This window comes from Delphinapterus leucas, chromosome 14 (genome assembly GCF_059928025.1).
Source record: "Delphinapterus leucas isolate spDelLeu-1000000601 "Yukka" chromosome 14, BTC_Dleu_Yukka2, whole genome shotgun sequence".
NCBI lineage: Eukaryota > Metazoa > Chordata > Mammalia > Artiodactyla > Monodontidae > Delphinapterus > Delphinapterus leucas.
In genome coordinates this window covers 62724872-62742799 of record NC_143142.1, presented here as the reverse complement: position 1 = coordinate 62742799, position 17928 = coordinate 62724872, and the positions used below count along the sequence as shown (strand labels likewise).

The following is a 17928-nucleotide window of genomic DNA, read 5'->3' as shown; positions in this document are numbered from 1 at the left end:
AAGAGACTGTAATTGGTAGGGTTATTGAGAACTGTAATGGGGAGTCAAAGAAGATATAAAAAGCCAAAAGAATATTGAAAAATGTGAGGTCATTTAGAAAATGGACTATGTATTTTCCTTAGTCACGAGCTCTCCATCTATTTCAGCTCATCACAGAATGATAGGAAAAGATTGATGTGTAACATATTTTGGAAAATACTTTGAAAAGGTCTTATGGCCTAAAAACAGAAAACCCTCGGATTATAATAATTTGACTATTTAGAATGAAGCTGTCTGATAGTTGAGGTTTTGTTATTCCTTAATTTATCATCTTGTGTCAGTTAGGAACATATTTGGCTGCAGGTATCAGAAAATTGAAGTGCAATGTTAACCAATCAGGGGCTTATTTTTCTCATCTCACATGAGATACAGATATGGTCAGCTCAGGGCTGGTGCAGCTGCTTTCTGAGACACCTGGTCTCTCGCTGTGTCACCATCCTCAGCACTGTGGCTTTCATCCTCCAGCTTGTTGTCTCATGATCACGTGGTGGCTGCTGAGCCCCTCTGCATCTTATCTGTGTTCTAGGCAGGAAGAAAAGAGAAGACCAAAGGGGAAAGACATTTTTCTGGCAAGTCTTGCCTTATTTTGAGAGAAACAAAACTCTCCTTGGAACTTTTGCCTGTGTCACGTGGCCACCCTAGCTACGTTGGAAACTGGGACTTCAAGTAGGCTTTCCAGCCCTCATAGTAGAAGTAGGCTAAGAAGGTGATTGGAAAGGGTGTTGAGTAAGCATCCTTGAGTGTCTGCCACACGTCTCTCCATAACTAGCCTCAAAGTTCCTTGAGGGCACCTCCCAGCTCTTGGCATGGGACAAGGTGCTGAATCAGTGAAGCAAGGAATGGCCAAGTGTCCTTTGGAAAGAGCGGGCTAGCCTGGCCCTAAGAGCAGCCAGCCTAATTCTGAACAGGGTTCCAGGAGGCTAAGTGGAACTGCTGCTTGGATTGGAGAAGAAATGAGGCAGGAGTCCAGGTCCCAAAGAGCCAATGTGCGGGCAGAGGTGTGTCTTCAGGGCAGACAAGGGAGAGGAGGCAGGTGTGTTTTAGGACCTCAGCCAGGATGGGGCACAGAGCAGGTACCTTGCAGCCCAGTTCCTTCATCCTGGGAGGGAAGACTGAATGAAAACACAGGTGTAGTGGAAGGAGCTGCAAAGTGCACCCGAGGGCCTGAGGGAGGTCTTGACGTAGTCGTTGCAGCTGTACTTCTTGAAGGCAGCTTCCTTCTTGATCACCTGGGCCCTCACCCCCTATGCTCTCGGGAGCTATGTGCAGGAGGCAGGTTTGCACACCGAAACAGGTCCTTTTGTCGTCTTCATGCTCAAAGGACAGGGCAGCTTGGCAAGATGTGAAATATATGGGTGAGAACACTTTTTTCCTTTAAAACATTACAAATCTTGTTCTGTTACCTTCTGAAATTTGACATCGAAGCCAAGCAGACTTTTATTTCTTTCTGGACAAACTGTTTTGTGGTTTTTTGTTTTTCATCCAGGATGCTTATGGGATTTTTTTCTTTTTATTTATAATTTAAGTCTTGCCAGATAATATCTAGGAGTAGGGTCTTTGTTAGTTCATTCATCTTCCCTCCTCTCCCTTCCTCTCCCCTCCTCTCCCTTCTCCTTTCCTCCCCTCCTCTCCCATTTCCACCCTTCCTCCCTTCCTCCATCCCTCCCTCCCTCCTTTCCTTTCCTCCCTCTCTCCTTCCTTCCTTCCTTCCTTCCTTCCCTTGTTTTTAACTTCTCTGGATCAAGATGAATCTTTTCCATGATGCCTAGGATTATTTGTTTGTTTATAGCTCAGAAAAAAGATTTCCTATTATATACTAGATTCTTGCTTGAATGGCTTTTTTCGGGTCTCTTCTTCAGGAGCACCAGTTATCCATTTATTGGATCTCGGCTCTCTGTCTTCCAAAGATCTCAGCTTCCCTTTTATTCCTTTCATCTCTATTTTCTTTGCATTCCATAAGAACTTGTCAAATTCTCCCCCACCTCATTATTGATTTGATTTTTCACACTACCAGTTGCATTTCTTTCTCCTATTAATATGCATTTTAATTCTGAATGTTTCTTCTAATTATTTTTTTCTTCTTACAAAAGTAATATATATTTATTGTAAAAAGTTTAGGAAATATAAGTAAGCAAAAATAAGATAATCTGAACCACCATAATTTCACCACCCAGAAATTACATATCCTCCAGACATTTTTCTATGAATGAATACACACATGTCATTTTTAATAATGGGTTCATAATAAGCACAATGTTTTACAAACTGCTTTGTTTTTACTTTCAAGTGTAACATGCCTGTTTCCCCATGCTCTTGAAATAGAATAACATTGATATTTCACAACGTAATTTTTAATGCCTATAATATTTCATTGCCCAGATATACCATGAATTATTAAACCAATTCCCCTTTGTTGAACATTTCAATTTTTTTCTCAAAATTATTGATACTATAAATTGTGCTGCAACAAACATTCTTGTAGCTTATCTTTATACACATCTATGATTATTTCCTACGATTAATTCCTAGGAGCTGGTTAAAGGGCATGCAAAATTGTAAGAACTTTGATGTATTTGCTGTTGTATAGTATTGCTTTCCTGGATACCTTTCCCATGTAATCTAGCTCTCTTTTCATATCATTTTACTGCCTTTTCACTGCAGCCCTTTCTATTTAAAGATGTTTACTCCTGTTCATAAAGACCATATCTTCTTATATTCTATTAAGCATACCCGTTTCTTGAATTCTTTTTCTGTATCCTTTATCCAGTCCTTTCCAGAGTTCTGCTCTTCTTCTGATTCTTCAGAATGATGTTTCCTTCCTCCCTCCGTCTCCCACCTTCCTTTTCTTCTTTTCCTCTTCTTACTGGTTGCTAGTCAGACACTATTTTAAACCAGAAGCCCAAGCAGGCTACTTTCAGTGTGAGATTGGTTATTCTCTTTGGAGCCAGTGTTATGTGTAGGGGCAAGTTCAGGGCCTGGTTGTCAGGTCCCCACCTGTCCCCCGAGTGCCAAGGTGGGTGTCCCTCCAAAGGTTCACTGGCTTCTGAAGAACTCCTAACAGTCTGTTCCTTTAATGTAAGCCAAACCAAAATGCTCCTTGGGGATAAGACATAAAAATAATTCAGGAATTTTGCAGGTCAGAACACCTGGATTTACTAGATATTTTCCTGAAGGAAGAATTACGATGAGAGAGGAGGAAGGAGGGTTTTAGGTCCCAGGTAGGGTGGGCTCAAGCTGAAAACCAGAGGCTAGAGGAAACCCTGGGCCACCTCTCATCACTTTGTGACTACACAATGCATAGCCAGCCCTAACCTCCTGCCTTCCCTCTTGACTGGGTCTCCACGCTGCCCCCTCCTCACCTAACCTCCACAGAGACACCAATTAAAATGCTGTTAAATTGTCTGCATTTCCAAATTTGACACTTGCACAGTAAGTGCTCCCATTCTCGAAGTTGCCCAGTTGGTTGCCTTGGACATCACATGACAACTGCTCCTTTGGTATTTATGTGTGAGGGCTTGGTGGGATAAATCTGAAAGCCAATATTATTAACCCCTTCATAAGTCATCTCCCTCCTCTTCTTCCTTAGTCGATTGCCCATGTGTGTTCCTCAGCCCCCTGTTCTTTATCCCCTCTCCGGGGCTGGCATCCTCCCTCGCCCAGGCTTTGCACATGGCTTGGGTCCCCGTGTCTGCTTAGTCCCACAATTGTGACTGACTCAACTGATCAGTTCAGCTCAATGACCACCACAAGAGCAAGAGTCACAGGACGGAGCATTGCGCTGCCAGTGGGCCTTGCCCTTGGCGCATCTGCTTCAGTAGAGGACTTGCTTGAGGCCCCACAGCTCTTCAGTGACAGTACTGGCACCTGCCCCAGGTCCTCTGGACTCTGAGTCTGGACACTCTCCACCGTGTCATGCATTAGAAAATCCAGAATTGGATGGATCGCCTGCCGCATGCCTTAGGGAGCGTTAAGTTCAACCAGTACCACTGGCTCTAACAGGAAGGGGAGACAGAGGCTAATGAACAGATTTCAGGGACCTCAGGAAGCCCAACATGGCCTCATGTCACCAATTTATACTCAACATTCAACAAACATTTACTGATTGATTATTATATCCTAGGCCCTGAGCTACCAACTGCAGCTGTTGCAGTGAACGTGGTTCTGCTTCTAAAAGAGACAAGACGAGTTCCTGAACACTTCCTTGCTATAAGGCAGGTTACTTACTTTAACCTTATATTCCAAAACTTCAGGGAAAGTCCAGCTTTCAGTGAACAAACATTCTGTCCTAAGTGTCCCACATGTGTTGATCAAACCAAATTTCCCAGTTTGAAAATCAGAAAACAGAATCACCCCAACTTTAATACGAAGCAGGACGAGATGAGTCTTACGTGAGGTACAAAAAAAATGTTGGGTGAGTTGTGCCTGACTGAGCAACAGAGAGGGCTTCAGGGAGGGTCCGTTGGAGCTGGGCCATGAAGATGGGCAGGGCTTTGCCAGGAGGAGCAGGGAGGAGGACTCCTTTGGGCAGAGGGGATGACAGATGAGGGGCAGCTGGAAGGTGGCACAGGGATACTAAATAACTGGACCAGGGCACAGGGCTCAGAGAACTGAGAAATAATGTCAGGGAGAAGGTGAGGGCAGGACCACCGCAGGCGCTGATCAGAATAAGCCATCAAAGGTCTTTATTGAATGAGGCAGCCGAGGCAGTAATGAAGGAGTGGGTGTGTGGGCGGGCTCAGAGGGGAGGGATGAAGTGTAGAGGAAAGGGCGAGAGCGTTGGGGGTGTCACCATTCAAATGCTGTCATTTACCATTACTCATATTTGTGGTATGTTACACAGTAATTGACACGGTATTGCAGTGTGATGAGCGAGGTGCAGAGCGTGTGGGGAAGGAAGAGGACACCGACCCCCCTTCCTTCGCTGAGCTTTGTTCCCCCCATAGAACATTCCCTTGTTCTTCCATGACACCAGGTCTCCCCCGCTAAGCCCTGGATGCCAAGACTTTTTTCCAAGTAGGTTTGTAAACTCCAAAGTCTTCCTCTTTTATCTTCTCCTGTGTCAAAACCTATCTGTCCCTTGCCCTATGATCTAAGAACTCCAAATGTAAGCCACAGTTCAATAGTGGTTCCTGGAATGTGGCGATGACTGCTTATGAGTCAAGCAAGGGCCACCTTTACTGGATAACAGATATGCACTTTCAAAGGGATGGTTGGAAACAGGGATAGGTCTTACATTCATTTCCTGCCCTGTGGCTGATACAGAGAGGGAACACTGTGGATCACCCAGACTGTCTGCATCTCAGGCACCTCAGCACGTGGGCGGTAAGGAGGAGACCCTTCAGCTTCTCCAGATTGCCCTATGTGTGTGGGGTTTGTTTCTTCTGCCCAGAATGGGTCTCCGCTCCAATCAGGTTATGGAAAGTTGGTGGAAATTATTCCCATATGGAGGAGGGAGAGCTGCTGTGAGTCATGGTTGACTCTCTACACTGATCTGCAAGGTATCGACTCCAAGACAAACCCCATGTGCTCACACAGACATGTTTACCCTGTGCGGGAGGAAATGCAGGCCCCCGTGTCCTGGACTGTTTGGATGTGTCTGTGAACCATCTGGAGAGAACAAGAAAGAAAGAACCCCTGCTTGGCAGCTTCATCTTTTCCTCCTCTTTTTCGCGGTTGGCTTATCCTTCTTGGCTTTTCGTAACGGTGGTCTCGCCTCGTAACTGCTGTGTCCCTGTTGCTGCAGGACAGAGCGGGCTCCGCCGTGGACAGGCCCCCTTGTCTGGCTGCCATCTCGCCTCCCAAGGGCTCATGTCCCCTGGTTTCCCTCTTAGAAGGTCAGCCCAGCCTATAGGCTTGTCTGCAGGTGAGAATATTCCTCCAGGAGATAACAGCTCTTGTCTTCCATTAGGTTATTGCTTCTGTCTGTCTGTCTGTCTCTCACACACACACTCCAGGTGTGTGCTTCTATCATTCATGATAAAGGCCACTCTGTCTTTCCAGTCTTATTTTACAGTTGTCTCTGCCAGAACGACAGACTGTGAAACTGTGGTCTGGAGGGAGCACCACCATTTCATTCTGTTAGCAAAGACCAGTCCTGAGCTGTCTTGAATTCTGAAAAGGAACTTTATGAAAACCCAAGGATGTCTGGGCAACTTAGGAACACAAGTGGAAAAGCTGCTTGTTCTCCCCTAGAGGGGCCCTTACTAATATCCTTTAAGCAACAGGGGTCATGGGTCCCAAGCAACAGGACCCATATCTGCAGAGGCCAGAATGCCTTTGGGAGAGTCCTCTGCCACGTCCCCCTGGACAATCTTCCTGTACCGACGTAGGCTCCTTCCACATCTCACCTCTCTGCTCCTTCCTACAGCACTCACCATTTGCTGCTAGATGTGTTCCAAAATGTTCCACCCTCTGGGAGCCAGCCTCCTCCAGCCTCATCCTGCAGACCTTGGGACTAACAGATGTCATCAGTAATTGTTTATATATTTCAATACTCATTTGGAAACTTTCCAGAACTGTTCCTGGCCTTTTATACTTTTTATATCGGTGCTTAAGTGTTTATGTCTCAGCCTTTCTTTGTGATTTCAGAATGTCTGATTTTTAGAATCTTGTTGGTTATTCAAATATTCATTCATATATTTTCTCTTCCCTTTGTGGTTCAGCTGTGCAAGCTAGTTTTGTCCCACAGAGTTATTTAATGGCAACACATTCTACTTTTCAGATTAGCTGAACTTCTCAAGCCAGGAATGTCCATCAGCTATCAGGCCAGGAGAAGGCCCTTTATTGATGACATCTTTGTGAACTGTGAGGGTGGTTTGTCATTTGCTCTTGGAATTATGGCTGGCAGACCAGTCTGTGAACATTTAAAGACAGAAATGGTGAATCTGTATATCTGTCAATTAGTAGACTTGACAGCTTATCTGATAAACTAAGTCTTTTCTTTCTTCACCTTGCTTTTCCAACCCTGTGAGGGTCAGCGTAAAGGGGGTCAGAAGGTATAGCCCAGATCCTTGGCTCCCCAATCTCCCCACAGCCTCAACCCTGGGAGAGGAAAGACATAGAGAAATGTGCAGATACATGAATTGGGAGAGGCTGGACTTCCTTTCAAGGCAGAACCCCTTCTGGACAGGCCACAGAGGTCTCCAGGCACTCAGCTCTGAAAGTACAGACACGCAATAAAAATCAGCAAGCTCTGAAGGCTGACTCACACCAACCAAAGTTACAAGGGACTGATTTATAAACCAGAGCTTAAATGCTGATGTATCTGGAGAGAGAACCCTGGTGGGATGGCTGGTCCTGGCCACTAGCTCAGGCCACTGACCGCTCTCTGGTGGGTGGTATACTCAGGAGTTCAGCTCTCAGCCCAGAAGATTCCTTGATGAACATTGCATTAGAACAAGGTGAGATGCCTTTAGGCAGACCAAGACATGCCCTGTTTCCACACTACAGACAGTTTGATCTTAGGAAGTGAGTCTTTCACTGAAAATCGGAGCCCCACTCTGTCAGGCAGTCCTGGGAGTACCTGGGCAGATATTTTTACTTTCCAACTCACCCTGTCTGTCACCAGATGCATCTGCCTTCCCATTATGACTGGAGGACTTCATCTGGTTATTGACGATCACACTTATCTTAGAGTGAGTTTTCAGTTGGATGTTCCTGGGACATTTTAGGAGGGCCCCTCAGCTCCTTGGTGAGCTCTAGAAAACACATTTATCTCAGCCTCGCCAACATAGCTCACATGTGAGTCCCCGTGGGGGCTTCATGGATGCTCAGTTCTAACTTCACTGTCAGTGGCTGACCTTTTCCAACCTGGTCACCAGATACTGGGATTCTGTGTGCCAGGTTCAGGGCTTGTAGTTCCCTTTATGTGGATTCTGCTTCTCAGCAAGAAGGTCAGAATCCCAGCCTTCAGCAGGTGAGGAAGACGGTGGTCTTGATGCTGTCTGTAAATCCAGGCTTCCAGTTCTAGCACCTCAGTCTCACAGGGTCCATCCTGCTAAGTTTCTTGCATAGCATTTTTTTAATGATCCTTAGCAGAGAAGGGAACAAGACTCAGTAATTCAAGGAGTTAATTGTCAGTCATCCCTGTTCGACTCTCAGTGCTTTGCAAGGTTTTCCCGACAACAGGTGTGTCCTTGTGATAAGCTTTCCTTGGGCCACGAGGAAGATGAGAAAGTATACTTGGAGTTCACTCAAGTGATGGAGGAATGGATTCGGTCACCAGGTGTGACCTCAATGACACTTAACCTTCCTTCCCTCTCTTCTCCTTCCCAGATTGTCATTGAAGATATTGGGAATAAAAGAAAATATGATTTCCCTCTTAACCGCTGGCTGGCCTTGGATGAAGACGATGGCAAAATTCAGAGGGATATCTTAGTGGGCGGAGCGGAGGCCACAGGTAGAACAGAAGAAAGGGGAGGCCCAATTGGCTAATATTTCACTTTCTGCCTGAGGGCCAATGTTCTCATCTGTGGGTCTGGAGGCCTGCAGTCCAGTGGGAAGCAGCCATGTCTTTAGACCACATTCCTCCTGCCCCTGAAAGTGTTCTGTCCCCCCGGGCTGGAGTCTGGGGCTCTGCTGATACCAGAGGTGATGAGAAGGCGCCCCTGAGCAGACACTGACTTCCCAGGGCAAGAGAAGTTATGCACAGGATGGAGCCAGGGTGTGAACTCCCGACACACGTGGATATTTATGAGGATGTTGACTGACCCTTACCTCCTCCTACTATTGAGCGCTTCCTATATGGCAGACTCTCTCTAGGCACCTGACTCATGTCATTCCTCTAATACTCACAACAACCCTAGAGTATGGGAACGGTTACTGTTCCCATTTCACAGTAGAGGATATTGAGTCACAAGTTAGGAGACCTGTTCCAGGTCACACAGCTGATAAGTGGCAAATCCAGGATTTGGTCTGCCTCCTAAATCTCTACCCTGTGTGAGTTCCATGGAAAACCTGAAGCTCCCAGCATGGAAGTTCATAGATGTTCCAGAATATCAATGTTGGTGAACACGCACTGCTGAGAACATGCTCTGGGACAGACCCTCCCATGGCTCCCACTGCAGAGAGAATGAGTCCAAGTTCTGGGGTATAAGATAAAATTGCTCCACGATTGGGCTCCAATTGACCATTTCAGCAGCATCTTTCAACATCTTCTACTACCGCTTCCACACACACACTCCCTCTCCCTCCCCCGATCTGCACACCTTTCACTCTTTCCCACACCTACCCCCCTCCCTGTTCCCCCCACCTCACCCACATGCCTTCCCTCTCCCCTCCCCTTAGTTGCTGGCCTTACTCTTTCTCTTCCTTTCTCTTCGGAATATGCTTTCTCCTCAGCCTGTGACGCCATTTCTCTTCTTTCTGCTTCTCAAATTCCTGTGTCCAGTCACTTCCTCTGAAACTTCCCCTACCCCCTCTAGACAGGGCCATCTCTCCCTTCTCTTGCTCCAGACATTTTGGGAAGAACGTGACTGCTATTGTTTAGGAAACCAATGCTCCTCTGCTCCAGTGCTTTTCAACCATGGCATTATGGCGCCTTGGCCTGGGTGAGGGGTGCCACGTTGTCGGGTGTGTCACGACTTTGTATTCTATAGTTTGAAAATTATTTACTTAAAACATCCACTAGAGCAGAATTAATATGCCCCCTTTAACTGTGTTACTATTACTTGCTTCCAGTGGTAGACGAGGAGAAATGACAGTGAGAGGCTGGAATTGCCGACAACCTAGGCTATGACAGTATGTCTAGGGTGAGAACGCCATCTGTCCATGTGTTGTGAAGTAAAGCTGGACACCCACTCTTTGAGGGCAGTGGCTATTCCTTTTTGTCTTCATAGTCTCCCAAGGCCTGTCATAGAGTAAGCACTCAGTAAATGTTCGTTGAGCAAGGGAAGGTGCGAATGTATGAATGAATAATGCGTCCATGTAGTTGCATGTGCTATCTCCCAAAGACATTTTGTTTCTCTGAGACCAGGGGATGGGGGTAGGATGAAAGGGAGGTGGGGGACTAACAAGGCTTAAAGTACCACTTGCCTTAGACTCTGGGACAGTGTGAAAAAAGGCAGACCACATCTTAGCAGAATTTCCTATAGTTTCCTGTTCAAATGTTTGTCTTTGGTGTTTTCCTTTAGTCTGTCTCATCTCAGAGTTTAATCTCCTCTTGCTGGCTCTTCCCCAGAACTCCATGTCCTCACATTGCCTTCTGACTGACCAAAACCCCAAATGGCCCAACCCACAATGTCCTCTCCCTCCCTCAATCTTCCGCATCCCACCCCCTCAGGTGGTAAAGGAGGACATTAGTGCCCTCTATTAAGAGTTATGTTTTTAAGTTATGTGCAAAAGAGCAAGCTCCATGAATCAGATAGTCCTGAATACAAATCTCTCTTAATCGAGGTGATGATTCTAATGAAATGAGACACAATAGAATTCATCTGGCAGCTATTAATAATATGCACGTGGTAATTAGCATTAATAATAAGTACTATTCTTAACCAACCCAAGCTCTTCCTTCTCTTTGTTAGTTTCCTGTAATGGGGGCTGGCAGCTTCCTGTAACCTGCAGTTTGTTCCTAAACTCAGGCGCACTGACACACCAACTCCAAAAAAGATAAAGGGAAGTGGAAAGGGGCACTGGATGTCGTCTGGGGGAGGAGGACTTAGGGGGATGGGGATGTACAGCAGAGGGAGGGTCTAGGGAGGTGTGGTCAGGTGGCAGAGAAGGTGGGTAGGATATTGTTGTCAGCTTGCACTGAACCCTCTCCTTCCCCCTGTTGTTTCCATACCAGCCATCTCATATATTGTCACCGTCTTCACTGGGGATGTCCGGGGTGCTGGGACCAAATCCAAAATCTACCTGGTCATGTTCGGGGCCAGAGGGAATAAGAACAGTGGGAAAATCTTCCTGGAGGGCGGTGTGTTTGACCGTGGCCGCAGAGACATCTTCAACATCGAGCTGGCTGTCCTCCTCAGCCCACTGAGCCGGGTCTCCATCGGACATGGCAATGTGGGAGCCAATAGAGGCTGGTACTGTGAGAAGGTAAGGGAGGCTGGGGAGGACCCTGCCCTGATTCAACCCTTCTCTTTAACTTGCAAATACAAACTCTAATCTGCATCCTACTTCCTACCTCCTTTGCACCAGTTACAAAGTACATGAGAAATCCCTCTCACGGGGCCTTTTTTTTTTTTATTATTCAAACAGAAAGTCACAAAAATTATAATCATCCTCATCAGTTCACTCAGTCCCACGTAATTAATTTTTTTCATCGTGATCTTTTGTTAGCACTTTTATGAGTTCATCAGTTTCCCATTAGAGTTCTGAAAATGCTTCTTCATTCAGTTCAGCAGTAGAGTCAGTTACCAGAAACCTGTGCTTGTCAGAGTCTTTTCCATGAATTCCTTGAAGATGAGACCCTTTTACAGGAACAGTTTTGCAAAAGCATCAGAGTACACACAGAACTGTCTGTAAATGACGAAAGGCTTAAAAATGACCACGGTTAAAGATTTGATGAAAGCTCATGATAATGCAATTGACAAGGAAATTTCGTTATTTCTGAGATATACATTTTAAAGTAATAACTAGAATTATGACTTATAACATTACACCAGAACATATAAGATTTTTAGAAATTTCATGTAACGTCTGAAACATTTATATTAACATATTTCCATACAAATAACCCAAAGAAAGTTTAGTATGAGTTGCTTTTGTTTGTTTGTTTTTTATACTGCAGGTTCTTATTAGTCATCAATTTTATACACATCAGTGTATACATGTCAATCCCAATCGCCCAATTCAGCACACCACCATCCCCACTCCACCACAGTTTTCCTCCCTTGGTGTCCATACGTTTGTTCTCTACATCTGGGTCTCAACTCCTGCCCTGCAAACCGGTTCATCTGTACCACTTTTCTAGGTTCCACATACATGCGTTAATAAATGATATTTGTTTTTCTCTTTCTGACTTACTTCACTCTGTATGACAGTCTCTAGATCCATCCATGTCTCAACAAATTACTCAATGTTCTTCCTTTTAATGGCTGAGTAATATTCCATTGTATATATGTACCGCATCTTCTTTATCCATTCATCTGTCGATGGGCATTTAGGTTGCTTCCATGACCTGGCTATTGTAAATAGTGCTGCAACGAAAATTGGGGTGCATGCATCTTTTTGAATTATGGTTTTCTTGGGGTATATGCCCAGTAGTGGGATTGCTGGATCATATGGTAGTTCTATTTTTAGCTTTTTAAGGAACGTCCATACTGTTCTCCATAATGGCTGTATCAATTTACATTCCCACCAACAGTGCAAGAGGGTGCCCTTTTCTCCACACTCTCTCCAGCATTTGTTGTTTGTAGATTTTCTGATGATGCCCATTCTAACTGGTGTGGGGTGATACCTCATTGTAGTTTTGATTTGCATTTCTCTAATAATTAGTGATGTTGAGCAGATTTTCATGTGCTTCTTGGCCATCTGTATGTCTTCTTTGGAGAAATGTCTGTTTAGGTCTTCTGCCCATTTTTGAATTGGATTGTTTGTTTCTTTAATATTGAGCTGCATGAGCTGTTTATATATTTTGAGGATTAATCCTTTGTCTGTTGAGTCATTTGCAAATATTTTCTCCCATTCTGAGGGTTGTCTTTTCGTCTTGTTTATGGTTTCCTTTGCTGTGCAAAAGCTTTGAACTTTCATTAGGTCCCATTTGTTTATTTTTTTTATTTCCATTACTCTAGGAGGTGGATCAAAAAAGATCTTGCTGTGATTTATGTCAAAGAGTGTTTTTCCTATGTTTTCCTCTAAGAGTTTTATAGTGTCCAGCCTTACATTTAGGTCTTGAATCCATTTTGAGTTTATTTTTGTGTATGGTGTTAGGGAGTGTTCTAATTTCATTCTTTTATATGTAGCTGTCCAGTTTTCCCAGCACCACTTATTGAAGAGACTGTCTTTTCTCCATTGTATATCTTTGCCTCCTTTCTCATAGATTAGTTGACCATAGGTGTGTGGGTTTATCTCCGGGCTTTCTATCTTGTTCCATTGATCTATGTTTCTGCTTTTGTGCCAATACCACATTGTTTTGATTACTGTAGCTTTGTAGTATAGTCTGAAGTCAGGGAGTCTGATTCCTCCAGTTCCGCTTTTTTCCCTCAAGACTGCTTTGGCTATTTGGGGTCTTTTGTGTCCCCATACAAATTTGAAGATGATTTGTTCTAGCTCCATAGAAAATGCCATTGGTAATTTGATAGGGATTACATTGAATCTGTAGATTGCTTTGGGTAGTATAGTCATTTTCACAATACTGATTCTTCCAATCCAAGAACATGGTATATCTCTCCATCTGTTGGTATCATCTTTAATTTCTTTCATCAGTGTCTTATAGTTTTCTGCATACAGGTTTTTGTTTCCCTAGGTAGGTTTATTCCTAAGTATTTTATTCTTTTTGTTGCAGTGGTAAATGGGAGTGTTTCCATAATTTATCTTTCAGATTTTCCATCATTAATGTACAGGAATGCAAGAGATTTCTGTGCATTAACTTTGTATTCTGCTACTTAACCAAATTCATTGATTAGCTCTAGTAGTTTTCTGGTAGCATCTTTTGGATTCTCTATGTATAGTATCACGTCATCTGCAAACAGTGACAGTTTTACTTCTTCTTTTCCAATTTGTATTCTTTTATTTCTTTTTCTTCTCTGACTGCCATGGCTAGGGCTTCCAAAACTACGTTGAATAATAGTGGTGAGAGTGGACATCCTTGTCTTGCTCCTGATCCTAGAGGAAATGCTTTCAGCTTTTCACTATTGAGAATGATGTTTGCTGTGGGTTTGTCGTATATGGCCTTTATTACGTTGAGGTAGGTTCCTTCTATGCCCACTTTCTGGAGAGTTTTTATCATAAATGGTGTTGAATCTTGTCGAAAACCTTTTCTGCATCTATTGAGATGATCATATGGTTTTCATCCTTCAATTTGTTAATACGGTGTATCACATTTATTAATTTGCATATATTGAATAATCCTTCAATTCCTGGGATAAATCCCACTTGATCATGGTGTATGATCCTTTTAATGTGCAGTTGGATTCTATTTGATAGTATTTTGTTGAGGATTTTTGCATCTATATTCATCAGTGATATTGACCTGTAGTTTTCTTTTTTTGTGATATCTTTGTCTTGTTTTGGTATCATGGTGATGGTGGCCTTGTAGAATGAGTTTGGGAGTGTTCCTTCCTCTGCTATATTTTGGAAGAGTTTGAGAAGGATAGGTGTTAGCTCTTCTCTAAATGTTTGATAGAATTCGCCTGTGAAGCCATCTGGTCCTGCGCTTTTGTTTGTTGGAAGATTTTTAATCACAGTTTCAATTTCAGTGCTTGTGATTGGTCTGTTTATATTTTCTGTTTCTTCCTGGTTCAGTCTCAGAAGGTTGTGCCTTTCTAAGAATTTGTCCATTTCTTTCAGGTTGTCTATTTTATTGGCATATAGTTGCTTGTAGTAATCTCTCATGATCCTTTGTATTTCTGCAGTGTCAGTTGTTACTTCTCCTCTTTCATTTCTAATTCTATTGATTTGAGCCTTCTCCCTTTTTTTCTTGATGAGTGTGGCTAATGGGTTATCAATTTTGTTTATCTTCTCAAAGAACCAACTTTTAGTTTTATTGATCTTTGCTATTGTTTCATTCATTTCTTTTTCCTTTATTTCTGATCTGATCTTTATGATTTCTGTCCTGCTAAATTTGGGGGGTTTTTGTTCTTCTTTCTCTAATTGCTTTAGGTGTCAGTTAGGTTGTTTATTTGAGATGTTGCTTGTTTCTTGAGGTAGGATTGTATTGCTATAAACTTCCCTCTTAGAACTGCTTTTGCTGCAACCCATACATTTTGGGTCATTGTGTTTTCATTGTCATTTGTTTCTAGGTAATTTTTGATTTCCTGTTTGATTTCTTCAGTGATCTCTTGGTTATTTAGTAGCATATTGTTTAGCATCCCTGTGTTTGTATATTTTACAGTTTTATTCATGTAATTGATATCTAGTCTCATTGTTGTTGGAAAAGATACTTGATATGATTTCAATTTTCTTAAATTTACCAAGGCTTGATTCGTGACCCAAAGTGTGATCTATCCTGGAGAATGTTCCATGCACACTTGAGAAGAAAGTGTATTCTGTTGTTTTTGGATGGAATGTCCTAAAAATATCAGTTAGGTCCATCTTGTTTAATGTGTCATTTAATGCTTGTGTTTCCTTATTTATTTTCATTTTAGATGATCTGTCCATTGGTGAAAGTGGAGTGTTATTAAAGTCTCCTACTATGATTATGTCACTGTCAATTTCCCCTTTTATGGCTGTTAGCATTTTCCTTTTGTATTGAGGTACTCCTACGTTGGGTGCATAAATATTTACAATTCCTATATCTTCTTCTTGGATTGATCCCTTGATCATTATGTAGTGTCCTTCTTTGTCTCTTGTAATAGTCTTTATTTTAAAGTCTATTTTGTCTTATATGAGAATTACTACTCCAGTTTTCTTTTGATTTCCATTTGCATGGAATACGTTTTTCCATCCCCTCACTTGCAGTCTGTATGTGTCCCTATGTCTGAAATGGGTCTCTTGTAGACAGCATATATACAGGTCCTGTTTTTGTATCCATTCAGCCAGTCTATGTCTTTTGGTTGGAGCATTTAATCCATTTACATTTAAGGTAATTATCAATATGTATGTTCCCATTACCATTTTCTTAATTGTTTTGGGTTTGTTATTGTGGGTTTTTTCCTTCTCTTGTGTTTCCTGCCTAGAGAAGTTCCTTTAGCATTTATTGTAAACCTGGTTTGGTGGTGCTGAATTCTCTTAGCTTTTTCTTGTCTGTAAAAGTTTAAATTTCTCTGTTGAATCTGTATGAGATCCTTGCTGGGTAGAGTAATCTTGGTTGTAAGTTTTTCCCTTTCATCACTTTAAGTATGTCCTGCCACTCACTTCTGGCTTGTAGAGTTTCTGCTGAAAGATCAGCTGTTAACCTTATGGGGATTCCCTTGTATGTTATTTGTTGTTTTTCCCTTGCTGCTTTTAATGTTTTTTCTTTGTATTTAATTTTTGATAGTTTGATTAATATGTTTCTTAGCATGTTTCTTCTTGGATTTATCCTGTATGGGACTCTCTGCACTTCCTGGACTTGATTGACTATTTCCTTTCCCATATTAGGGAAGTTTTCAACTATAATCTCTTCAAATATTTTATCAGTCCCTCTCTTTTTCTCTTCTTCTAGGATCCCTATAATTCAAATGTTGGGGCATTTAATGTTGTCCCAGAAGTCTCTGAGACTGTCCTCAATTCTTTTCATTCTTTTTTCTTTATTCTGCTCTGTGGGAGTTATTTCCACTATTTTATCTTCTAGGTCACATATACGTTCTTCTGCCTCAGTTATTCTGCTATTGATTCCTTCTAGAGAATTTTTAATTTCATTTATTGTGTTGTTCCTCTCTGTTTGTTTGCTCTTTAGTTCTTCTAGGTCCTTGTTAAATGTTTCTTGTATTTTCTCCATTCTATTTCCAAGATTTTAGATCATCTTTACTATCATTACTCTGAATTCTTTTTCGGGTAGACTGCCTATTTCTTCTTCATTTGTTTGGCCTGGTGGGTTTTTACCTTGCTCCTTCATCTGCTGGGTATTTCTCTGTCTTTTCATTTTGCTTAACTTATTGTGTTTGGGGTCTCCTTTTTGCAGCCTGCAAGTTCGTAATTCCCGTTGTTTTTTGTGTATGCCCCCAGTGGGTAAGGTTGGTTCAGTGGGTTGTGTAGGCTTCCTTGTGGAGGGGACTGGTTGCCTGTGTTCTGGTGGATGAAGCTGGATCTTGTCTTTCTGGTGGGCAGGACCATGTCCAGTGGTGTGTTTTGGGATGTCTGTGAACTTATTATGATTTTAGGCAGCCTCTCTGCTAATGGGTGGGGTTGTGTTCCTGTCTTTCTAGTTGTTTGGCATGGGGTGTCCAGCACTGGAGCTTGCTGGTCATTGAGTGGAGCTGGGTCTTCACGTTGGGATGGAGATCTCTGGGTGAACTCTCGCCAATTGATATTACGTGGGGCCGGGAGGTCTCTGATGGTCCAATTTCCTGAACCCGGCTCTCCCACCTCAGCAGCACAGGCCTGACACCCAGCCAGAGCACCAAAACCCTGTCAGCCACACAGCTCAGAAGAAAATGGAGAAAAAAAAGAAGGAAAGAAAAATAAAATAAAATAAATAAAGTTTTTAAAATAAAAAATAATTAAAATAAACATATTTTTAAAGTAATTTTTTTAAAAAAAGAAGAGAGCAACCAAACTAATAAACAAATCCACCAGTGATAACAAGCGCCAAAAACCATACTAAGTTAAACATAAAAATCAGAAACTAGTCAGTCGCATACAGCAAACCCGAAGTCTACAGTTGCTCCCAAAGTCCACCACCGCAATTTTGGGATGACTCATTGTCTAATCAGGTATTCCACAGGTGCAGGGTACATCAAGTTGATTGTGAAGATTTAATCTGTTCCTGAGGCTGCACGGAGAAATTTCCCTTTCTCTTCTTTGTCCGCACAACTCCTGGGTTTCAGCTTTGGATTTGGCCCTGCCTCTGCATGTAGGTCACACTCTGGCATCTGTTCTTCACCCACACAGGAGGGGGTTAAAGGAGGGCTGATTAGGGGGCTCTGGCTCACCCAGGCTGGGGGAGAGAGGGGTCCAGAATGCGGCACGAGCCTGCGGTGGCAGAGGCCAGTGTGACATTGCAACAGCCTGAGGTGTGCCATGTGTTCTCCTGGGGAAGTTGTCCCTGGATCATGGGACCCTGGCAGTGGCGGGCTGCACAGGCTCCCGGGAGGGGAGGTGTGGATAGTGACCCGTGCTTGCACACAGGATTCTTGGTGGCTACAGCAG

The 17928-nt window shown here is 43.1% G+C and overlaps 1 protein-coding gene across 1 annotated transcript in view; it reads left to right on the top strand.

Moving 5' to 3' along the window:
* Positions 1 to 17928, top strand: part of LOXHD1 (lipoxygenase homology PLAT domains 1) — a 201731-nt gene that overhangs the window by 44868 nt on the left and 138935 nt on the right. Inside the window, exons 7-8 of the mRNA XM_089895136.1 lie at positions 8314 to 8437; positions 10823 to 11073. Of these exons, the coding sequence (XP_089751262.1) occupies positions 8314 to 8437; positions 10823 to 11073 (375 nt within the window). The remainder of the gene's footprint in view (positions 1 to 8313; positions 8438 to 10822; positions 11074 to 17928) is intronic.